Source organism: Silurus aristotelis (assembly GCF_946808225.1).
Source record: "Silurus aristotelis genome assembly, chromosome: 22".
NCBI classification, from domain to species: domain Eukaryota; kingdom Metazoa; phylum Chordata; class Actinopteri; order Siluriformes; family Siluridae; genus Silurus; species Silurus aristotelis.
This window is the reverse complement of record NC_139595.1, coordinates 18,702,713-18,724,248: the sequence shown is the minus strand read 5'-3', so window position 1 is coordinate 18,724,248 and position 21,536 is coordinate 18,702,713. Positions and strand designations below refer to the sequence as shown.

At 41.1% G+C, this 21,536-nt stretch overlaps 2 protein-coding genes across 14 annotated transcripts; one reads left to right on the top strand and one right to left on the bottom strand.

Annotated features, from left to right (window-relative positions):
• Positions 1 to 2,266: 2,266 nt before the first annotated feature.
• On the bottom strand, positions 2,267 to 8,564 carry tmem68 (transmembrane protein 68). Of its 7 annotated transcripts, none has more exons than XM_083525981.1 (7): positions 8,430 to 8,564; positions 6,526 to 6,975; positions 6,072 to 6,239; positions 5,215 to 5,408; positions 5,068 to 5,128; positions 4,852 to 4,991; positions 2,267 to 3,179 (listed from the first exon to the last, which is right to left on the bottom strand). In XM_083525981.1, the coding sequence occupies exons 1-7, from the start codon at positions 8,458 to 8,460 to the stop codon at positions 3,075 to 3,077; spliced, it is 1,149 nt and encodes a 382-aa protein (XP_083382107.1). In that variant the 5' UTR covers positions 8,461 to 8,564; the 3' UTR covers positions 2,267 to 3,074. The 7 variants fall into 7 exon arrangements, with proteins under 7 accessions (XP_083382107.1, XP_083382109.1, XP_083382108.1 ...); XM_083525983.1 differs by lacking the exon at positions 8,430 to 8,564 and adding an exon at positions 7,448 to 7,588; XM_083525982.1 differs by lacking the exon at positions 8,430 to 8,564 and adding an exon at positions 7,338 to 7,578.
• tgs1 (trimethylguanosine synthase 1) lies at positions 8,154 to 21,297 on the top strand. Of its 7 annotated transcripts, none has more exons than XM_083525655.1 (15): positions 8,154 to 8,253; positions 8,513 to 8,558; positions 9,793 to 9,857; positions 9,949 to 10,085; positions 10,165 to 10,404; positions 11,167 to 11,683; positions 12,515 to 12,635; positions 12,773 to 12,859; positions 12,937 to 13,090; positions 13,257 to 13,590; positions 13,671 to 13,850; positions 17,909 to 18,052; positions 18,147 to 18,363; positions 19,171 to 19,249; positions 19,941 to 20,209. In XM_083525655.1, the coding sequence occupies exons 2-15, from the start codon at positions 8,521 to 8,523 to the stop codon at positions 20,046 to 20,048; spliced, it is 2,421 nt and encodes an 806-aa protein (XP_083381781.1). In that variant the 5' UTR covers positions 8,154 to 8,253; positions 8,513 to 8,520; the 3' UTR covers positions 20,049 to 20,209. The 7 variants fall into 7 exon arrangements, with proteins under 7 accessions (XP_083381781.1, XP_083381782.1, XP_083381783.1 ...); XM_083525656.1 differs by having other exon boundaries at positions 8,162 to 8,196; positions 8,507 to 8,558; XM_083525657.1 differs by having other exon boundaries at positions 8,174 to 8,196.
• The last annotated feature ends 239 nt before the right edge of the window (positions 21,298 to 21,536 follow it).

Sequence of the window (21,536 nt, the reverse complement as noted above, 5' to 3'; positions counted from 1 at the left end):
GTGATGAAAGTGCTTCAAATGCATCAACTCTGTTACCTGATTTTATTGTACATTGAAGAGTAAGACAAAAAGAGCATTACATTTTTGTATATATTGGATTTTTGTAAATTTTTATTTGATTCTAATGCAACACAAAGTACCAAATTCATTTAATAAAGTACACTGTGGTCATTTTATCCGTCTCCCTTCTTTCTTAAGAAGAAACATGGGTCTGAGTTTGTATCCCATGACTGCCAGAAACATCATTATTTGCCCTGAACTTTGTGCTTAAATTGTAGGAAGTTACAAAAATAAAAATTGTACAACTGCATTATAGCTGAAATGCAGTGACTTCGAAGCCCCGCCCACTTCACAGAAATTTGCATATATATTTCTCATATTTATATATCCTCAAACCTTTGCCACAAACTTAACGGCACAGGATTGTATCAGATGTTTTTAGATGTGGTATCACACCCTGGATCCAGTTCCAGCATGACAATGCACCTGTGCACAAAGATCTGCTTTCCATGGGTTGGTGTGGAAGATCTCCAACCCTACTGAACATTAATTAATGTGAACACTTGACTGCATTTCAGGTCTCCTCACCTTCTTACCTACATCACTACCAGACTTTACTAACACCCTTCTAGCTGAATGAATCTCCACAAAATCTAGTGGAACATCTTTTCAGAAGAGTGGAGCTCATTGTAGCAGCAAATCGTGACTTAATGTGGAATGAGATGTTCAAATAGTAAATACCAGGCGTCCACAAACTTTTGTTCATGTAGTGCACGGAAAATGTTCAAGAATGTAAAGCACGAGTCAGCACTCTCCAAGACAAAACTGGTGCTTGAGGTGAACGTAAAAGTTCTTGATGTTCCAGATGGGTTTTATGTGCCGGAAAATTCCAGTTAACACTTGTGCTACATTAGAATAAGTCTCAAGGCATTCAGTAATCAACCGCTTCGAATGTTTTTACTCTGTAATTGGCACATGCTGCTCTCTTCAACTCAGCAGCTGCTTCGAAAAACGCCAAGTATTCTTTCTAAATATGGATTTTCTGGGGTTTAAAAAAAGAAAAGAACTTGCCCTGTAGAATCATTAATAGAAAATGTTCTCCGATGGTTCTTTCAAGGAAAATTGGGGATTCTTAGCTTCCAAAAAACAAAAACAAATTTCCAGCATGGACAAACAGGTTCTATCAGAAGTGGAACCTTTTTTTCTTATAATCCTTAATCATCAAAAGGACCTTCAAAAAGGACCTTTTTTCTAAATGATAAACACTGAAAAGGTTCTAGATGTTACTAAGTGTTCTTTCACAAATTGCCAAAGAAACGTGTATAAGCTACAATAAAGAAGCATTAAAGGTTCTTCCACAGAATCAACCAAGAACCTCTAAAAACCAACCGAGTTTCCCTCAGAAATGTGATAGAAAACACATACAGTGACGTTTTGATACTTTGTTCGGTGATCATGTTACCATATCCTCCTCCAAGTTTTACCAAAAACTTCGAGGCACACAATTGTATAATATTTCTTTGGATGCTGTAGCATTACATTTTCCCTTCACTCGAACCAGGAGATCCAAAAGAGGAAGATCTCCTGCTCTAGAGATCTAAACACCTTTGGGATGAATTAAAACGACACCCCAGGCCTCCTCACCTTCTTACTTACATCACTACCTGACTTTACTAAACACCCTTGCGACTGAATGAAATCTCCACAAAATCTAGTGGAACATCTTCCCAGAAGAGTGGAGCTTATTAGAAGAGCAAATAATAGGATTTAGGTGCAGTGACTGGGCAGGTGGTTCCATGATAGATATCGCTCCAGACGTCTGTCTGCTCTCTAAATAACACGTACAGAACTCAGACGTGCGCTTCGGCTCATCGTCTTGTTGTACGATGAAGTCGCTTCCAATGAGCCGCAGTCCAGACGGAACTGCATGGTGATGAAGTACGGAATGGGAGCCATGTTGGATCAGGATTTATTTTACTTTCAGGAACCTTCACTGCTCCAAAACAACCCCAAACCATTAAACTTCCACCTCCATGTGTGAGTGTGGGGGTGAGGGAGTCTGATTACATCTTCTCTCCTGCTCTTCATCTCACACAAGTTCTTCTTCCATAACACAAATGTTATGTTTGGACTCCACAGAACGTGTTGCATATAAACAACATTCATGAGTCTCAATAAGAATGTATAAAACCTAGAAATCAGAGGAGTCGATTAAAATTGTGTGTGTGTGTGTGTGTGTGGTTTATATGTAGAGATTAATCACAAAGACGTTTTAAACACCTTTAAATTGTTTGTTGCAAAAGATTACAGCTATAAAATCACGACTCATGAGGCTTAATAGTTACTGTGCTGGTCAAGTATTCATATTCCAGGAATGTTGTGATTTCCGTCATTCATGAGCAAGTTCATGCTGTACATTAATTATTATTAGAAGTAGCATCATAATTAATCCTGAACACGTTAGCACACCAGGGTCATTTCCCACAAACCCACAAACCAAATCTAGAACCTTCCAAACCATCGTGAGCCGAAGAAACGACCCTAATCCAGGTCCTTTTCAGTCAAAGATTTCCCATTCAATCACAGTTTGCTCATTAAAAAAAAAGGTTTTTTCCCATTACTTCATAATTACACTGTTTGTTTGTTTTTTGTAGGAAATATATAAATGTTAAAATCGCACCAGTTCATTTCACATTTCTGACATCAAGTTACCGAAAGGCCTCGTATGTTTTTGGCAGTGGTCCTTCAAAAACAATGTGCAAATAAGTCACGGATTTAAAATCAAACAAACAAACACACAAACACACACACACACACACACACACACACAGAGAAACACATGATGCACTGCCTTCCACTTGACACTATTAGATATTCTCTTTCTCGCCACGTACGTCAGTAACGTCAAAACACCATGCGCGTGGATGATATTAATTCACTTCCGAGTCTCTGCACCACGACGCGGGGAATAAAGGTGGAGGTGCTTCGTTCTTGTATCCTGAGAGAAAAGCCGTGCTGTTCTTCTTCAGGCGTGTTGTGCGATCGACCCGAGCAGCACCTGAAAGAAGGGAGCGTTATTCGTCTTTGGGGTGCATGTGGAATCGCTCCAGGAGCGCTCGCAGGATGTTGCCAGGGATCTTTTGGTGTTGGTCGATAAGCGCTTGAACTGCTGCCTGCACCTGGAGGAAGGTTCAAATCAAAGAAATGTGTCTAATTAAATGAATGTGTGATGAAGTTACAGCTGCATACTGAAGGGATTTTTACAATATGGTTGACTGCATTGAGGGAGTTCTGAGGACCTACACCACCATTATACTAATGATCAGACATCATTTGGGATGGATGGATGGATGGATGGATGAGTAAACAGAATTGTCAGTTGGTTGGCCTAAAGGGGTTGAATGGACAGATAGATATTTGGATGCTGTAAAGGATGGATGGAAAGACAGATGGACAGATTATATTGTTCAGGTTAAATGAAAAAATAAAATAGGACTTTTGGATAGATGGATGGATTAGTGGATGGTCAGTCTGGATGATGGATAGATGGATATTTGGATGGAAATATGGATAAATGGATGTAGGGTCAATATGGATGGATGAATGGAGGGATGGATTGATAGACGGATTAAAGGTCAGTATGGATAATGGATGGATGGAGGTATGCATGGATGGATAGAAGGTCAGTGTGGATGATGGATGGATGGATGGATGGATGGATGGATGGATGGATGGATGGATGGATGGAGGTTCAGTATGATGATGAATGGAAGGTCAGTGTGGATGATGGATGGATGAATATATGGATATATGGATGGAAGGTCAGTATGGATGATGAATGGATTGAAGGTCAGTATGGATGATGTATGAATGGATGGATAGATGGACGATTAAGTAAATGATTAGATAAATGGATAAACATACTGAAGTGTTTTAGTTAGATGGATAGATAGATGAATAGATAGATGGATGGATGGATGGATGGATGGATGGATGGAGGGTCAGTATGATGATGAATGGAAGGTCAGTGTGGATGATGGATGGATGAATATATGGATATATGGATGGAAGGTCAGTATGGATGATGAATGGATTGAAGGTCAGTATGGATGATGTATGAATGGATGGATAGATGGACGATTAAGTAAATGATTAGATAAATGGATAAACATACTGAAGTGTTTTAGTTAGATGGATAGATAGATGAATAGATAGATGGATGGATGGATGGATGGATGGATGGATGGATGGATGGATGGAGGGTCAGTATGATGATGAATGGAAGGTCAGTGTGGATGATGGATGGATGAATATATGGATATATGGATGGAAGGTCAGTATGGATGATGAATGGATTGAAGGTCAGTATGGATGATGTATGAATGGATGGATAGATGGACGATTAAGTAAATGATTAGATAAATGGATAAACATACTGAAGTGTTTTAGTTAGATGGATAGATAGATGAATGAGGGGATGAATAATTGGAGAAATAGAGATAAATAGGGTGACTGGCTGGATGGCTGGATGAATAGACAGATAGATGGACAGAGGAATGACTGGTAGAATGCTGGTTAAATAAAGGAATGAATGAATGATAGGAGAGTAGGCTGAGTGAATGGATAGAGGGATAATAGTTTAAAAAAGGTTGGATAGATGTTTTAATGGTTAGATGGAAGAGCTATAGGTTTAATATATGGAAGGTTGATATGTAAATAAATAAGTGAGGACGGATGGACAGATGAATGAATGAATGGACGACATGCTCCATCTCGGTGTACACATACAGTGTGTGTTTCAGGCTCTTGATCTCAGTGTGTATTTATTTACGACTCTCTCGGGTGTCGCACCTTTTCCGCCAGCTCGCCTGCTGTGAGTTTGGGATCGTAGGGAATAGGGTCGCCGAGGTAAGTGCGGAATTTGACCGGGAATCCTCCGTAAACAGGTGCGATGGGCAGCCGAAACCTCTCATACACCCATCTGTAAAACCCTGTGCAGGACATGTGTATCAGCAGGATGGTGAACTCTACACTACACTTGGTGGATTTACACAAGACCAGACTTACTCAAATTTCCCAGCGAGCGGAATCCCTCCCGGACGTTCCGAGTAAACATGGGAATGATTGGCTGAGGAGAGGTGAATGGAAAGAAGTGAACCAAAGGAAACTTCAGTAGGACCGAAACATTCCAGGACCGTGTTTGTGAGAACGTACCACTTTGGAATCGATGGCCACTTGTGCGAAACCCTTGCGTTTGCCCCACAGCAGTGGATACGTCTCATCGCTGAACAGAGCTTCCCGTACGCCTCCTGGAGAGATTCCCAGCAGGTGACCGCTGCGTAGAGCCTTCACACACTCCTCCTGCGGCCCGTGGATCACACTGAACACCTCCAGCAGCAGCTTGAACCCTTATGGTGTTTACAAAAAGAAACATGACATGATCATCGAGCTAGTAATAATTTATATAATAAATTCCAAAACTCATGTCCACGCCCCTTTACTAAGACTAACAGAAACAGAGGTCACACATCCTTTATTAGGTCTAAATAATACCACACCCCTTCATTTTGTCAAAAAATAAGCCACACCCCCTTTATTAAAATGGTATTAAGCCACACCTTCTTCGTTAGAACTAAAATAAGCCACACCTCCACCATTAGACCGGAATTAAGCCACACCCCCTTCATTCGAATGGGAATAAGCCCCACCTTCTTCATTAAGACTGAAATAAGCCACACCTCCTACATTAGAATGCAATTAAGCCCCACCTTCTTCATTAGAATGGAATAAAGCCACACCTCCTTCATTAGAATGAAAATAAGCCATAAACTCTTCATGATAACATAATTATGCCATGCCTACTTTATGAGAACTGAAATAAGCCACACCCTCTTCATTAGAATGAAATTAAGCCACACCTATTCATTAAAATGGTATTAAGCCACATCCTTCATTTGAATGAAAATAAGCCACACCTCCTTCATTAGAACTCAATATTTTATAGAATTATCGATAATTAATACATGTTAATTGGAGAGTATGATGTCACCACTGACAGAACGTGAGTTTACCTGGGACCTTAAACAGGAAGTGATCAGCCACCGAGTGACACGTGCGGCCTTGCTGAATGATCACTCTCGCCAGGAAGTAGTAGTAGTCGATAGGAATCGCTCCGTGATAGTAGACGATGAGTGCCGGGCCTTGTTCTGGAATCTTCTCTAAACCATGGATTTCATAACCTGGTAAGAAAGAGGTTACTATATTGAGACATTCATTTATTAATATAAAAAAAAATTATAATGTCTATAAGCGATGATGAAGATCTTATCATGAACTCCTGTCTCTGATACCTCGATCTGAGAAATATCTGGCAACCGCTGAGCTGCGTATTTCCTGAAGGTGATGTGTAGAATACCGAGCTAATTTAATTTGCCTTTTATATCGTTTATATGCCCCATTCTGATTATATATTTATATATCCCAATAAACAATAATATAGTGATAAGTATATTACTAAAACCACACCATGCCATATGGCTCCATGGCCGTCCCACAGCATAGCCAACGTCTTCCTGGCGCCATCCCACAGGTTATTCGAGTAGGCCTCTCTCAGCTGGATCTTACGCTTGTACACATGCAGGAAGAGGATGGACAGGTAAAGCAGAAGGACGATAACGAAGGGCAGGATGAAGACAATCACCAGGGGCGTGAACACCCACAGAAGGTACTCCAGTAGGCTGAGATAGTCCTGAAGATTTCCCCAAGCCAGCCAGTCCTCCAAGGACACGAGGAGACACGTTAGGGCACCAACGGATTCATCTCCAGACCAACACGACTCGTTCTTTCCAGACATGCTGCTGATGGTGATGATGGTGGTGATGATGATGATGATGATGATAATGATGATGTTCCCTGAGCCCGTCCCTCTGCCAGCAGACGGCCGGCACTCCAGTCTCCTCGCTCCAACACACACACCTGAGAGACAACAAAACAAATTGTTCAATACTGTTAAAGCTTTCAGAAGCAGATTCTCGAATCCTGAATTATGTTTACGTGCTAAATGACCAAAATTTGTCCGATTTCAATTTTACAATAAATTAATGTGACAATAAATAAGCCTACAACAATAGAAATCTCCAATTTCCTAGAAAAAAAAAACATAATATACAGTCTGGACTCCTTCTGGACGTCTGTTTTTCGACCCTGTGAAACTCTGACATGCAAAACAACACTGACATGCAAAAGTTCCCGCATAAATACCGTCGATTTGACCGAATATCGAACATCGCAACGCCTGAACAGTCACGTGACGCGTTTATCACTGACAACAAACTCACCCCAATTAACTGACTCGCGCGAGCGCCATAAAACCCGGAACCATTACAACACAAATAACACCATTAAACACAATAAACACGTTAAACCTTAATAATTACTACATTCTTACTTCTACACGGTCAACCTGCTCCTTTTCCGCATTTTATTGAAAATTAAAATCCGAAAGAAAACTGTCAGAAGTGTTTATTTCTTCTGAAGGGGAGGGGGCCGGGGGTTACTCTATTTTCCTTCCGGGTTTTCCCACCCGGCTTTCTTTACATGTTACACAACCCGGAAATGTCAAATGACGATTGTATCAAATCTCTTTTCAAAATAAAGGTTTTGTGCCGTCAGCGTAATATGCTTTATTATTATTATTATCATTATTATTATTATTGTTATTATTATTATTATTATTATTATTATGTATCATTACAGTTTTAATTTAGTATAACTGACGTAAAATTATTATGTTAGCTATTCAAATGAGTCAACTCAAGCATTCTTTTAGAATAAGAAAAAAAACAGTATAATCTTGAAAAAACTTCAAACGGCGTATGAAGGTTTATTTTAATTAAATATAAATAAATAGGTTTTGTATACTGACCAAAAATTATTAATATATTTATAACCAGACACAAGTTAATGTACATAATGCTGGATTTAATAAATTGTTTAATGTTTAATTTTGGGTTTGCGTGGTTGTTTTTTTTTTTGTTGTTGTTGTTGTTGTTTTTTTTTATTATTAGTGAATTGGTTAAACATGATGCTGAAACTTTTTCTTCTATGGATTTTTTTTATTCTCGTATGAAGGCTTTTAACTTGTCGCCTGCTTTCCCAGAGTTCCTCGCTCCATTTCGGTCGCAGCGTTTTGAACACGTGAGTCACAGAATGGCTCTGATCGCTGCAGCTCTGCGTATTGTCTTATATTTTCAGGTCTAATTTCTAATACATATTTATTTATTTTATTTAATATTATATTAATCTCCCTCCAAACTTAGTGGTGATGACATCACATCGAGTTTAATGAAGCCTGTGTGCTGATTGGCTGAATGGAATCGGTTTAATTAAGAAACTTGTGTTATTAATATTTTTATAGTCTATAATTTTACCAGTGTCCAGTTGGCCGTAATGATCAGTCATGTTCGAGGTCTCACAGGTCCGATAGCTGATCTACTTTTTCATCAAGGTGCAGAAGAGGAAATGACGATCCACTGCATTTGTTCCAGAGCTTTTGTCAGGTTCGTACCTGATCATTATTGTTAGGAAGTTTTTTCTATCCGGCTCGAAGGACCATATAAGGATTTTCACTATCTGGGTGCACTGTGATGTCACGGGTAGCTTGTCATAGCTTGGTAAACTGTATGTCAGCCTCTAGTGGTGAAGCGTGGAAATACAACTGAGTAGGAATCACAACTTAATAGGGATCCTTTCTTACAATTATACTGTATAAATAATCCTCCTTTCAGTTCACTCCATATATACGAGGTGGTATCAAAAAGTTTCAAGACTTGTTTTGTAACACGCCACCAGATGGCAGCACGAGGCTGCACGCACAGTCACAGGGAGCACCGGCTTTCAGAAGTCAGTGTGCCAAAAGACATCGTTATGTGTACATCAGGAGCCGTCTGAAACAGCATCGTCTCACTTCTGCATGAGCCCTATGCGCCAGATTTGGCTCCTCCTCCCGGAAGATGAAGATCCAACTCATGGTTTTGGGATCCAGCACGAATCACAGAAGATGCTTCAAATAGAAGACTTCCAGGACACGTTTGAGAAGAACCCTGGGGGTGTGGAAACGTTGATATATAAAGTATTTTCCTCCAAACTTTTTGATTCCACCACAAAGCCGTAAGCTCTGGATTCAGGAGAACCGAGAGAACTTCAGCCATATTTTAGCTACGGGGAAGTTAAAGTTTATTATATACAAACATAAATATAAACATTTTGTTTGGTTATAAGTGGACACACATGCAAACTAATGCAGATTTTTTTTCAAATGACATTTTTGATTTAATTCTTAGTATAATTGTGTTGCACAGTAGCTCACACACAGCACAAGGACGTTTTAAACATAAACGTATTTATTATTTATGTCATTTACGCGAAAACCCGGCAAGATGGACGTTTTCAGACGTTATTTTGTGTGCAGGATTGAATGTCGTTGTCGATGTGTGTTAAGTTCCCTGTTATAGGCTCACCTGCAATTTTGTCAATTCCCAGTTTATTCCTGTTAATTCTCATGTAGTCTCATTATTTCTCCGACATTCCCATGATGCCGATTCCCATCATCCGAGATGATGAGTATGCACAAACGTTTATCCGTATAGAACATCCAGATGTTTGCTGTTTTTTTTATTTTTTTTTATAACAGCGCCTCGTATTCGGCGAGGATCGACTTAGTGGGTTCGTGACGCTGTTATTATTTTGATTAATATCTAATGGTGTGTGTGTGTGTGTCTTTTCTGGCTGCAGCGATCGAGAGCTGTACAGATCAGATTTAAAGTCTGTGAGAGATCAGACCAGTGACCGACCCCGAGGTGTGTGTGTGTGACTCCAGAGATCTGTGATTTTGGTACTGAATTCGGACGGACGAAGCTTTTACACCGGTTTCATTTTTGTCACGTGCAGTAAATCAGGAGGATGAGGACGAGGAGTCCAGCTGCTCTGAAGAGGATGAGGAGACTGTGCTGGATGAAGAAACCCAGCTCATGGTCAGTCTGGGGCTTCCTGTAGCGTTCTCCAGCTCCTCGCGTCAGAGCAAAGCGGTACGTCTGAACTGTGTGCGTCTGTTTATTATTGTCATTTGTGAAATCGTTGATATTTTTTATCTTCTGCGTTGTGAAGAGTTTTAACGAAAACAAAGCGAGGAAGAGGAGCAGCGCGAGTTCTTTGGAGAACCATCGTTATAAAACCCCAGAGCTGGGGGTGGATGGTGTGGAGGAAGAGAGTGAGGAAGAGAGAAGGAAGAGAGAAGCGTGTGAGTTGGAAGAGCGAAAGGAGGAAGAGAACGAGAAAGCGTGTGAGGAAGAGCGTGAGGAAGATGAGCTGAAACATGCTGTGGATGAACCAAAGTCTCACACTGATGTAATTACATCCTGATGTTCCAGTTTCATTCACAAGTCTGTTCTTCTGAACAACTGATTTTTTTTGTCTGTCTGATGGACTCATTATCTGCTTGTGTAGTCTGTTTGATCTCTGTCTGTTATTCTGTCTGTCTGTCTGTCTAGCTGTCCATCTCTCTTTTAATCTGTCTGCCTGTTTATCATTTCATCTGTCCATCTTCACTTTCTGTCTATGAATCAATTTAGCATGTCTGTTTCATCTGTGTGGCTTTTTGTCTGTTTGACTAATTGTCTTTTAATCTGTCTCTGTCTAATTGTCTGTGTCTATCTGTCTGTCTGTCTAAGTGTCTATGTATCTGTCTGTCTTTTTAATTGATTGTGTCTGTTTGTCTGTCTGATTGTATATTAATCTGTATGTCTAATTGACTGAATCTGTGTTTGTCTGTTTTGTCTGTCTGTCTAAGTGTCTGTGTGTCTGTCTCTCTGTTTGTCTGTAAATCTGTCTCTGTCTTTAATTGTCTATGTACCTGTCTGTCTGCCTGCCTGCCTGATAATTTTCTATAAATCTGTCTGGGTAATTGTCTAAGAATATGACTGTATGTCTGTCTTATTGTCTATGAATCTGTTTGTCTAACTGTCTGTCTGTCTGTTTCGTTTCTCTGTCTGTCTAAATGTCTGTGAATCTGTGTTTCTGTCTGTTTCGTCTGTCTGTATGTCTTTTGCTGTGTTTGTCTCAGCCTCGTACTGAGTGTGTGTGTGTCTGTGTGACGATTTTATTTCCCAGCATGCCTGGCTGCAGTACTGGGAGCTGCACGGAGAGAACCTGCTGTGGACGAGCTGGGTAGAGAAACATGCAGAGTTTTCCAGCGTGTCTCCTCTCGCACCATGGGCGTGTCCTGAATGGAGGGAAAAGTGGGAGGAGCATGCTAATGAGACCTACGGATATTACTGGGAGCAGTTCAGCTACTGGGCCTCTCAGGGCTGGACTACAGACCATTCAGGTGGCACGGATGCAGCTCGAGATGCGGAGCAAAGCTTTGAGGAACATCTGAGTGTGATGGAACCAAAGAAAGAACGGTGTGAATCATCTGCCTGCTGTGATGAGATTTCGGGAGAACCAGAAAGGTTTCCGGAAGGAAACACTGATGACATTGTGGAGCTCGTTAGCAGTTTAAGCATGGAGCCCGAGAAATGTGAGGATGATAATTGGAATAAAACATTACAGTCAAGTTATGCAAATGAGCCTCATGATGGAGGAGACCGAAAAAGACCGGCTTCATCGGGCAGCGCCGGCGCGCAGGGTACGTGTATAAACTGCATATTCATCATAAAATGTTATTTCTTTTCTGGACATTATCTCTAATTTATACATTTACATTTATACATTAAAATATGCTTATTCATGAGTAGGCGTGGCCTCCGTACAAATTAATGACACTGAAGGAGGTGTGGCCTTTTTACCCATTAGTTCTAGTGAAGGAGGTGTGGCCTCTATATTCATTAGTTGTAGTAAGAGGTGTGGCCTATTTGTCTTTTAGTGTTAATGAATGTGTGGCCTATTTGTCCATCAGTCTCATTGAAGGTGTGGCCTATTTCTCCACCAGATAGGTGTGGCCTATTTCTCTCAGTAAAGGGGGTGTGGCCTATTTGTCAGTTAGACCTAATTAAAGATTTGTGTCCTGTTGTCTATTAGTTTTAGTGAAGGAGGTGTGGCCTATTTCTTCACCAGTCTTAGTGAAGGGGGTGTGGCCTATTTGTCCTTTAGTTCTAGTGAATCAGGTGTGGCCTATTTGTCTATTATTTTTGATGAATGAGGTGTGGTCTATTTGTCCATCAGCCTCCATAAAGGAAGGTGTGGCCTAATTGTCCTTTAGTTCTAGTGAAGGAGGTGTGGCCTATTTGTCATTTAGTTCTGGTGAAGGAGGTGTGGCCTATTTGTCTTATTTCTGGTGAATGAGGTGTGGCCTATATGTCCATCAGTCTACATGAAGGAGGTGTGGCCTATTTGTCCATCAGTCTCTATAAAGGAAGGTGTGGCCTAATTTTCCACTAGTCTTCGTGAAGAAGGTGTGGCCTATTTGTTTGTTAGTTCCACTAAACTAGTGAATTATACTGATTTGAATCTCTTTCAGAAACCTCTGAGAAACCGAGCACTCAGCCGAACAGCGCCAGCCAGCCATCGAAGAGCTGCTCGAAGGAGGACGACAGTGACGAGGACGAGCCGCCAGAGAGAAAAGCCAAAACAAAGAAAAGGTGCGCCGTCATTTCTGTGTGTTTAATATTAACGTTTTATTTTTAAGCCTTTCACTGAAGCCACACAAAATACATCTCTGTACATGCAGCTGAAGAAAGTGAGGTACGGATCCCTCAGATTTAAATTCTTTCCACAGTCATGAGCTGGACTTTGAGGAACTCGCTCAGATGCCTCCTGACGAAGCATGGGAGAGTCTGGGCTTCAAACGGGACCCTCAACACAAGTGAGACTCCTACACCCTCTCACACACACATACACACACGATGTTTAGAATCTCATGGTGTATCGTGCACCTTTTAGGTTTATGAGCGTTTTAAAGTTCCGGAGAACTCAGGAAGGAACACGGAGGAAGGCTAAATCAAGACTGAAAGCCACCTGCAAAATTAACAAGCACGTGTTCTTCACCGAGGACGGCGAGACGCCGGAGCCCAAGATCAACACGACGCTCCAAAAAGTAAGACACAGAAAATAAACACCTCAAGAATTTGTAGTATCGAGGCTCAGCTTTAATGACAGCATCATCGTGTCTGCTCTGAGAAGCAGAAGATTGACACACATGGAGATCTTCTCGAGGACTGACACACGACAAGGGCACACCTCATTCTAGCTTTTCATTCCAGGTGCAGAATTTCCTGCGTATCGCCCGAACTGAGAATGACTCGGAGAAGACCTCGGCTTCAGTGCCAGACAGACCCGAAGGAGTCACAGATCCACAGGAATGTCCCGGAGAAAAGGTAAAGGACTTCAAGGAATCGCCTCAGCTTGTAGAGCATGGAGAATGTGAAGAACAAGAGATGACCAAGGTCATAACTGAGCTGGAAGCAGAAGCACGAACACCAGAACCAGAGCTAGAAACACACGTTCCTTCAGATGGTACGGAGCAGGAACATGGGAGGGAACTTTTTTCTCTGGACATCCCAGACTTCCTCCTTCCTGATGCTCCAGAAGATGGAGGTTAGCATGCAGCATTTGATTAAAGGGTGTGGGAATGATATGGATACTTTATTTTCTTACATGTTTTTTTAACTGTTAAGCTGAGAACGAGAAGTCTTTGAAAAAGAAAAAGAAGAAGAAGGCCAGAAGGAGGTCGAGACGACAGGATGTGGGCGTGGACGTTCCTCCTGAGATCGCCGCGGATCCCGACTTGGCCAAGTACTGGGCTCAGCGTTATCGCCTGTTCTCTCGATTCGATGAAGGCGTTAAACTGGATCACGGTCAGTCGGAATACCAAAGTCAAAAAATTCATTTTTTTTATCTCTTTGTTTGCGTGTGTCCACGTATAACCAAACTAATTGTTTATATTTGTTTGTATATGATATTTTATATACATTTCCCAAAATTCCCAAAAATTCCTGGAAAGTTTCCAATTTGGAATTATTTCCACATTCCCCAGATGAAGTTCCCATGGAAAGTTTCTGTGAATTTACCAGAAGTTTTCCGCCTCTTCGCTACCCTGTGTATACGGCGCCATCACATGGAGAGAACAGAATTTCATTGTGATTCGGTGGGATTTTTGGGGGAAAATTTTACAAAAAAATTTATGAGAGAAATAAATTGAAAATGTTAAAATATGGAGACTTGGTTAACGACATTCATATTCAACTCTGCGGTCCAGGTTCTCCACCTGAAAGAACCTGTTTGTGTCTGCAGGAAGTTACAGCTTTACCTCTGCCATGTTAATCTGTATTCTATGTGACTCAGGACACGCCTCGGTCTCCGTAGTGTTTTTATGCGTCGTATTCACTTAGCAGCAGCGGCGGTAAGAGAACGCGCTCGAGAAACGGTTTAGCGACGAGAGATCGATCTACATATCAAATATTCTTCACAAATTATTGGTCACTTTCTAAATAATTAAAGTAAAGCGCATCTGCTAATAATTTTATGTAAATAAATCATTTTTAACGATGCAAATATGTTAAAAACGAGCAATTGTGAAACAAATGGCAACTTATAACCGATGAACACTTTTTAAAATTTATGCATCACTTCGTTAACTTTTATGCCGATGCATTGATGCGGTGCAGACTGTGGCCAGCAGAGGGCACTAGATTAACCCTGTTATTCTTTTAATCAGTTGTCGCCAACGTTTTTTGTCATTTTAGTTTTAAGCTTCATCTCCTCTGTGCCTGCAGATTTGTTGAGTTTGTGTACAGAACTTGTTCATCATCCCAAAATTTGAATAGAATTTTTGATATAAATCATGACTTGTGCCAAATCTTTTACATTTTCTGATAATTTTTTTATCATGTATATCTGTAACCTCAATAGCGTTTGTACTCTACGGCAGTCCGAGTGCTCGATCCTCTGTAATCGCTCCACTTACCTCCTGAACCCTAGATAACGTATTCACACCGGGTTGGTCGAGATAGTAAAAGTGTGTGTGTGTGTGTGTGTGTGTGTGTGTGTGTGTGTGTGTGTGAGAGAGAGAGACAGAGAAGAGAGGGTGTGTGATTTGGCCACGACTACATCGCCTGATGAACTGTCTGGGTCTGCAGGGAGAAGTGCTGACGTTACTCAAAAAGTCCTTCACGCCTCCTGCATCAGAGCGGAGAACAAGATTCTGACAGAAAGAGGGAGATTTGGAGGCAGAGAAAAAGAAAAGATATCCAGAGAGCAGGAAAAGATGACAAGAATAGAAAGGAGAGTATGTGGTACAACAGGGAGGGATTACAGCATATTTTGTAATGTTAAGGCATATAGGCCACGCCTCTTTCACTGTAACTGACAAATACATAGGCCACGCCTCTTTCACTGTAACTGACAAATACATAGGCCACGCCTCTTTCACTGTAACTGACAAATACATAGGCCACGCCTCTTTCACTGTAACTGACAAATACATAGGCCACGCCTCTTTCACTGTAACCTGCAAATACATAGGCCATGCCTCTTTCACTGTAACTGACAAATACATAGGCCACGCCTCTTTCACTGTAACTTGCAAATACATAGGCCACGCCTCTTTCACTGTAACCTGCAAATACATAGACCATGCCTCTTTCACTGTAACTGACAAATACATAGGCCACGCCTCTTTCACTGTAACTGACAAATACATAGGCCATGCCCCTTTCACTGTAACCGACAAATACATAGACCACGCCTCTTTCACTGTAACTGACCAATTAACCAAAACTAAACCACACCTTAACAGAGACTAGCAAGCCAAGTCCTCATAACCAGAAACATAGATCACACCTCTTTTACTGTAACTGACCAATTTAGGCCACACCTCTTTTAAAAGGACTGACACAGAGGCCACACCCCCTTTAAAGATATTGACTGATACATAGACCACACCCCTTTATGAAGGATGATGATGCATATGCCACAACTTTTTCACAGGGACTGACTGATGCAGAGGCCACACCCCTTTATTTATATTGACTGAAATGTTGGTCATGCCCACTTTACTGAGATTGACTAATACATAAGCCACACCATCTTTATGGAGACTGACAGATAAATAGGCCACACCCTCTTAACTGAAACTGTCAGATACTTAGGCCATGTCTCCTTTACTGGGGCTGGCTGATACTTGGGCCACACCCCTTTGTGGACACTGATGTACTTAGGCCACACCTCCTTTATTGTAATTTTAGTACAGATTTTTGCTGTTGCCTCTGATGCCCAACTTTCACCCAATACACACGATTTTATTCATCATTAGTGTTTAATTAATTTCTATTTGAAAAGCATGGATTTGTGCATCGTAACTCATTAATCACGTTGATCTGCTTCACTGAATTAATCTCTTATTCTCAGTGTTTATCATTCAGTCATGTTTATCACAAAAACCTTCTTCTCCAAAACTCCATGACTAACGTGCTTTTACCAGTTTCTCGGAGCTCAGATGGTCAGGAATCCACTGAGCCTGGAATCAGACATCAGAGCTTTTATCTTCTCTTCTACATACCAGCAGAGGCAGTGGGATCTTCCCTGAGCCACACCTCTTACCTCCATCCCATCATCTATTAATATATCCTGAAAACACCTCTTTGAGAAAGCACAATCGATCGGAGTTCCTCTTTAGTATCACAGGAAGTTCCTCCACTGGGGATGGATTTGGTGTACAGCTGTGATGTTTGTGTGATTAATTAATAATGATGCAATGATTTGAGTGATCAGAAGCCATCAAAGAGATTCCTATTGTTCCAGGGGATTTGGAGAAGATCACGCTGAAGTGTCTTTAATGGTGTCTCTACTTCTTTTGGGCAGTCATTTTGGCCACGCCTTCTATACTGAGACTCTCAGCCATAGAGGCCACGCCTTCTTTACTGAGACTCTCAGCAAGAGGCCACGCCTTCATAACAGAGACTAGCAAGGCCACATTTTCTTCGCTTTACTCATAACCAGAGACAAAAAAAAAGATTTTCCAGACGCTAGCAAGCACAGTGGCCACGCCTTTTTTAACTAAGATAAACAAGCCCAGAGGCCACGCCCCCAATACTGACACGCACAATGAAGGGCAAGAATTTCAGGGTGTGAATTAATAAATGTTTTAAATAAGGATAATAATATTATAATAAATTGGAATGTTGCTTATGAAATATCGGAATGTTTATTATATTATAATTTAAAGAATATAATCGTAACTCCTAGGCGTGTTTGGTGATCTGCTTTGAAAAAGCCTGTATGGTGCCACCATGTGTTCAGGGCCCAAGACATAAACAGGAAGTTGTGTCAGAAGCCGCATGCCTCGCTGCAGGTGTTTTATTCTCAAAGGACTGAGAAACACAAGAGGCAGAAAAATCGGAGCTGTCTGGTGGAGCCTGAAACAGATGGTGTTGATGTGTGTAGAGAAGGAGGAGGACACAGTCTGTTAAACTTTCCATCTTCTCAGAGCTTCACGAGAGTCCGATAGAGAAGCAGTTCATCGTGGAAATGCCAAGACATTTAGTATTTAAACTCCTGTATGAGATGGTTGATTAGACAGAATTGACACTTGCTGTTTTGAAATGAGCTCCTGATTAACAGCTCTTGTCGAACTATAAAGCTGTTTACTGCCTCCTAGTGGTAAAACTATGCAATCACAATCAGTAAGCAGTGCGATATTATCGTACTTTTACAGCATTTCACAGACTCCGTATCAACTTACATTCATCTTATTCTTACAGCTGAGCTGCTATGGGTCAAAGTCATCATCGTTTTCTTTGATTGTAATAAATATTATCTGTACACCAGACTTTCACACATCTGAAGTTTCATAGTTTCAGTTTGACTAAGCAGATCAGATTCAGCAGCTCTGGAAATGTGTTTGGTTTGTCCCCAGAGGGCTGGTTTTCCGTCACGCCTGAGAAGATAGCCGAGCACATCGCCCAGAGGGTTCAGGTCGAGTCCCAAACCCTGGTCATCGTTGACGCTTTCTGTGGTGTGGGAGGAAACGCCATCCAGTTCGCCCTCGCTGGAAATGCTGGTACAGCTGTTTTCCACACAATAAACCCTGTCATTACAAATCCAACACTTTCTTTCACGAGTTAAATTTTGTGGGGTTTTTTCACGTCACTCAGTGATCGCCATCGATATCGACCCGGTGCGATTAGCGCTCGCCCAGCACAACGCCGCCGTGTACGGAGTTAGCAAACGGATTGACTTCATCCAGGCGGATTTCCTGCAGGTGGCGCCGAGACTCCGGGCCGACGTAGTCTTCCTCAGCCCGCCGTGGGGAGGCCCGGAATACCTCAGCGCCGACATCTTCAACATCAAGACCATGATGAGCCCGGATGGATATCCTTCACCTGAAAACCTGTCACTGCTGGAAGTGTTTTAATATCAGAATAATTGCATAGTTATTATTATAATTACTACTATGCCAGCAGGTGGCAGCACAGAGCTGCACGCACAGTCGCAGAGAGCGCCGACCTTCATACGTCAGTGTGCCAAAAGACATCGTCCTGTGTACATCAGGAGCCGTGAAACTTCTCGATACCACCTCGTAGCTTACTAAAAATAAACACGCTTTTTTGATTCTCGATTCTGATTGGTCAACAGGTGTTGAATAACTTCCGATAACATCCCCACCGCCTGTAGTGCAGCTACACGTTTATATTAATGCGCCTGTTACTGTTTCTCAGCTCATTCACAATGACTTCATCTAACTAGCTTTGCTTTATGTATAAACAACATGCATATAAGGTTTTTCTGTATTAATGGACGGAGTCTCCAGTTTTAAACTTCGCAGCAGTTCGAGGTGAAGATGTGACTTTTCAGCCCCCGAGGAATTTAGGCCTGCCAGTTTCTCATTAGGTCAGTGGTACAAATGAGAGAGAAAATAAGAGAGAAAATAGGGGATGGTGAAGGGATGTCCGTTTATAGCTGCTATAACGTAAGTGAGAACAGGAAATTGTATTGAGTGCATACTAACTCTAAATATAAACGTGTCATTCTGTAATCAGTATAAAGACGGTCCTGGAACTGATAGTTGTAAAAAAGCTGTTATTGTCATGTCAGTTGACACCCAATTATAGTCTCGTAGCAGTTAGTTTGTGATCGGTGCAGTGTGTATCCTAACGAAATTCCTTAACCTGCTCTTACGTTTGAAATTTTCCGGCTGGCCAAAATGATTTCGGAAAACATCGTGTACTTCCTCCCAAGGAATGCTGATATGGAGCAGGTAAGAAGTCCAGCATGATCATGCAGAGAGACAAATCAAGTTTTAAAGTAATCATATATACTGTGTGTGTGTGTGTGTGTGTGTGTGTGTGTGTGTATCTCGGATCATCTACACTATACAGACAAAAGTTTGTGGACACCTGAACATAAGATTTGTATGAGCTTCCTGAACATCCTCTTCCACAATTTTAAATTTTTTTTTACTGTTATAATAAACTCCACTCTTCTGGGAAGATGTTCCACTAGATTTTGTGGAGCTTCATTCAGCTAGAAGGGTGTTAGTAACGTCAGGTAGTGATGTAGGTGCGGTGAGAAGGCCTGGGGTTCAGTCAGCGTTCCAGAACTCGAGATCTTTCACTCCAACCCCATATAAAGCAGATCTTCACGGAACTGGCTTTGTGTCGTGCGGTTGCGTCTCCTTTCTCAAGTGAATGGAAAAGTTTCATGCTACAACCTTCCAAATCCAGTTTCCAAATGTGTAGTAACAGTTTGGGGAGGAACCCAAAAGTCAGGTGTCTCAATACTATTGTCTGTACAGAGTATAAAATCTGATGTTTTCACTTATTCATAATTTGTGTCGTGTTTCTTCTAATCCTCTCCGCTTATTCACAGGCGGATATTTTCTCTGTGACTCGCCTCAGTGAGCTTCACGCCTCAGATCATCTCATTAAAATCTCTCTCTCTCTCTGTAGATCGCATCTCTGGCTGGTCCTGGTGGTAAAGTGGAAGTGGAGCAGAACTTTCTAAACGGCAAACTGAAAACCGTAACTGCGTATTTTGGCGGTTTAATCGACTCGTAACTTTTTATTGTGCTCCAGATTTCTGTGTAACCGTGTGTTCGTTTATTTATTTATTTTTATCCAGGTCACCGTTTTAGGCGTTTCAAAGTGTTTCTTTTACAGGTGATGCCTTTGTCTTTGTACATCTGTACGCTTTTTTTAAATAAAGTTCATCATGTAAAGTGTGTGGTGTGACTTATTAGCATGTACACTAATGAGCAAAAGTATTTGGACACCTGCTTTTTCAAGCCATGGGTTGTTGGCGGCACACAAAAATGTATCTTCTCTTGAACTCTGAGACCCAAACCTGCTCCAGCAGGACAATACCCCTGTGCACAAAGATCTGCTGTACATGGTTTGGAGTGGAAGATCTCCTGCTATAGAGCTCCAAACCGATTGAACGCTGACTGCACCACAGGTCTCCTCACCTTCTCACCTACATCAGTACATGACTTTACTAACACCCTCGTAGATGAAAGAATCTCCACAAAAATATAGAGGAACATTTTCCCAGAAGAGTGGAGCTGCAAACTGCAAAAAAAAAAAAAAGTGGAATGTTCATAAAGTGCATACTAATCTTCTGCTCAGGTTTCACACAAACTTATAGTGTATATTATTATGAACAATGAATGGTTTTCCAACGGTCAGAGAACTTGCATAAGGAACTGGTAGCTCCTCAAGGTGTTGGACTCTGAAGCTGCTGCTGGGTCCTTAGCAAGAACTTTAACTTTCTGGTCAACTGTGTAAATGAGACATTGGATTTTTAAAGGTCGATTTCATATTTCTTACTTGAATTTGTTTTTCATACAAAATAAAATGAAAGCGACGTATAATCCTTCAGCAGGAGTGTGTGTGGGGAGAAATCCACTAACACTTACAGCACAATAGCAACCATTGTTTTAATATCAGATCACATAATTACATAATTACTAAGTTGCATGGGTTTTGAACACGTGCGCTTTGAAAACAGGGTTCCTCAAAGGTTCTTTGGATAGACGGCCTATTATTCTACAGCAGCTCAATATTGAACTGCTCCGTTAATACATAATATTTATAAATATATATAATGTCCATGTGAGTTTTCTTGATGTTCCTCAGGTGTTCTGCTTGTGCTAAATTGCCTGTAGGTGTGTGAATGAGCATGTGATCATGTGAGAGAGGTTTCATGTGATGGACTGAAGCACCATCCAGGTGTTGGCTCATGCCCAGGATTCTCAGATACACTCCATGAACTCACCATGACCTTGAGCAGAGTAAAGCTCTTAATGGGAGTTAATAACAGTAATTATTATTATTATAGAATGGAATGTATAAATCTGATTTGCTTCAGAATAATAGATGTTTTTATGTTTATGTTAATTTACTTTGAATATATGAATTATTACAGTCTTATAGGCTGATGATGTTTGGTGTAACACAGGATGTGACTGATGATGAATTACCCAATTAATTGACCAGTTATTTAATTAATGAATCAGTTAGTTAGTCGGTAAATATTATATATTTATT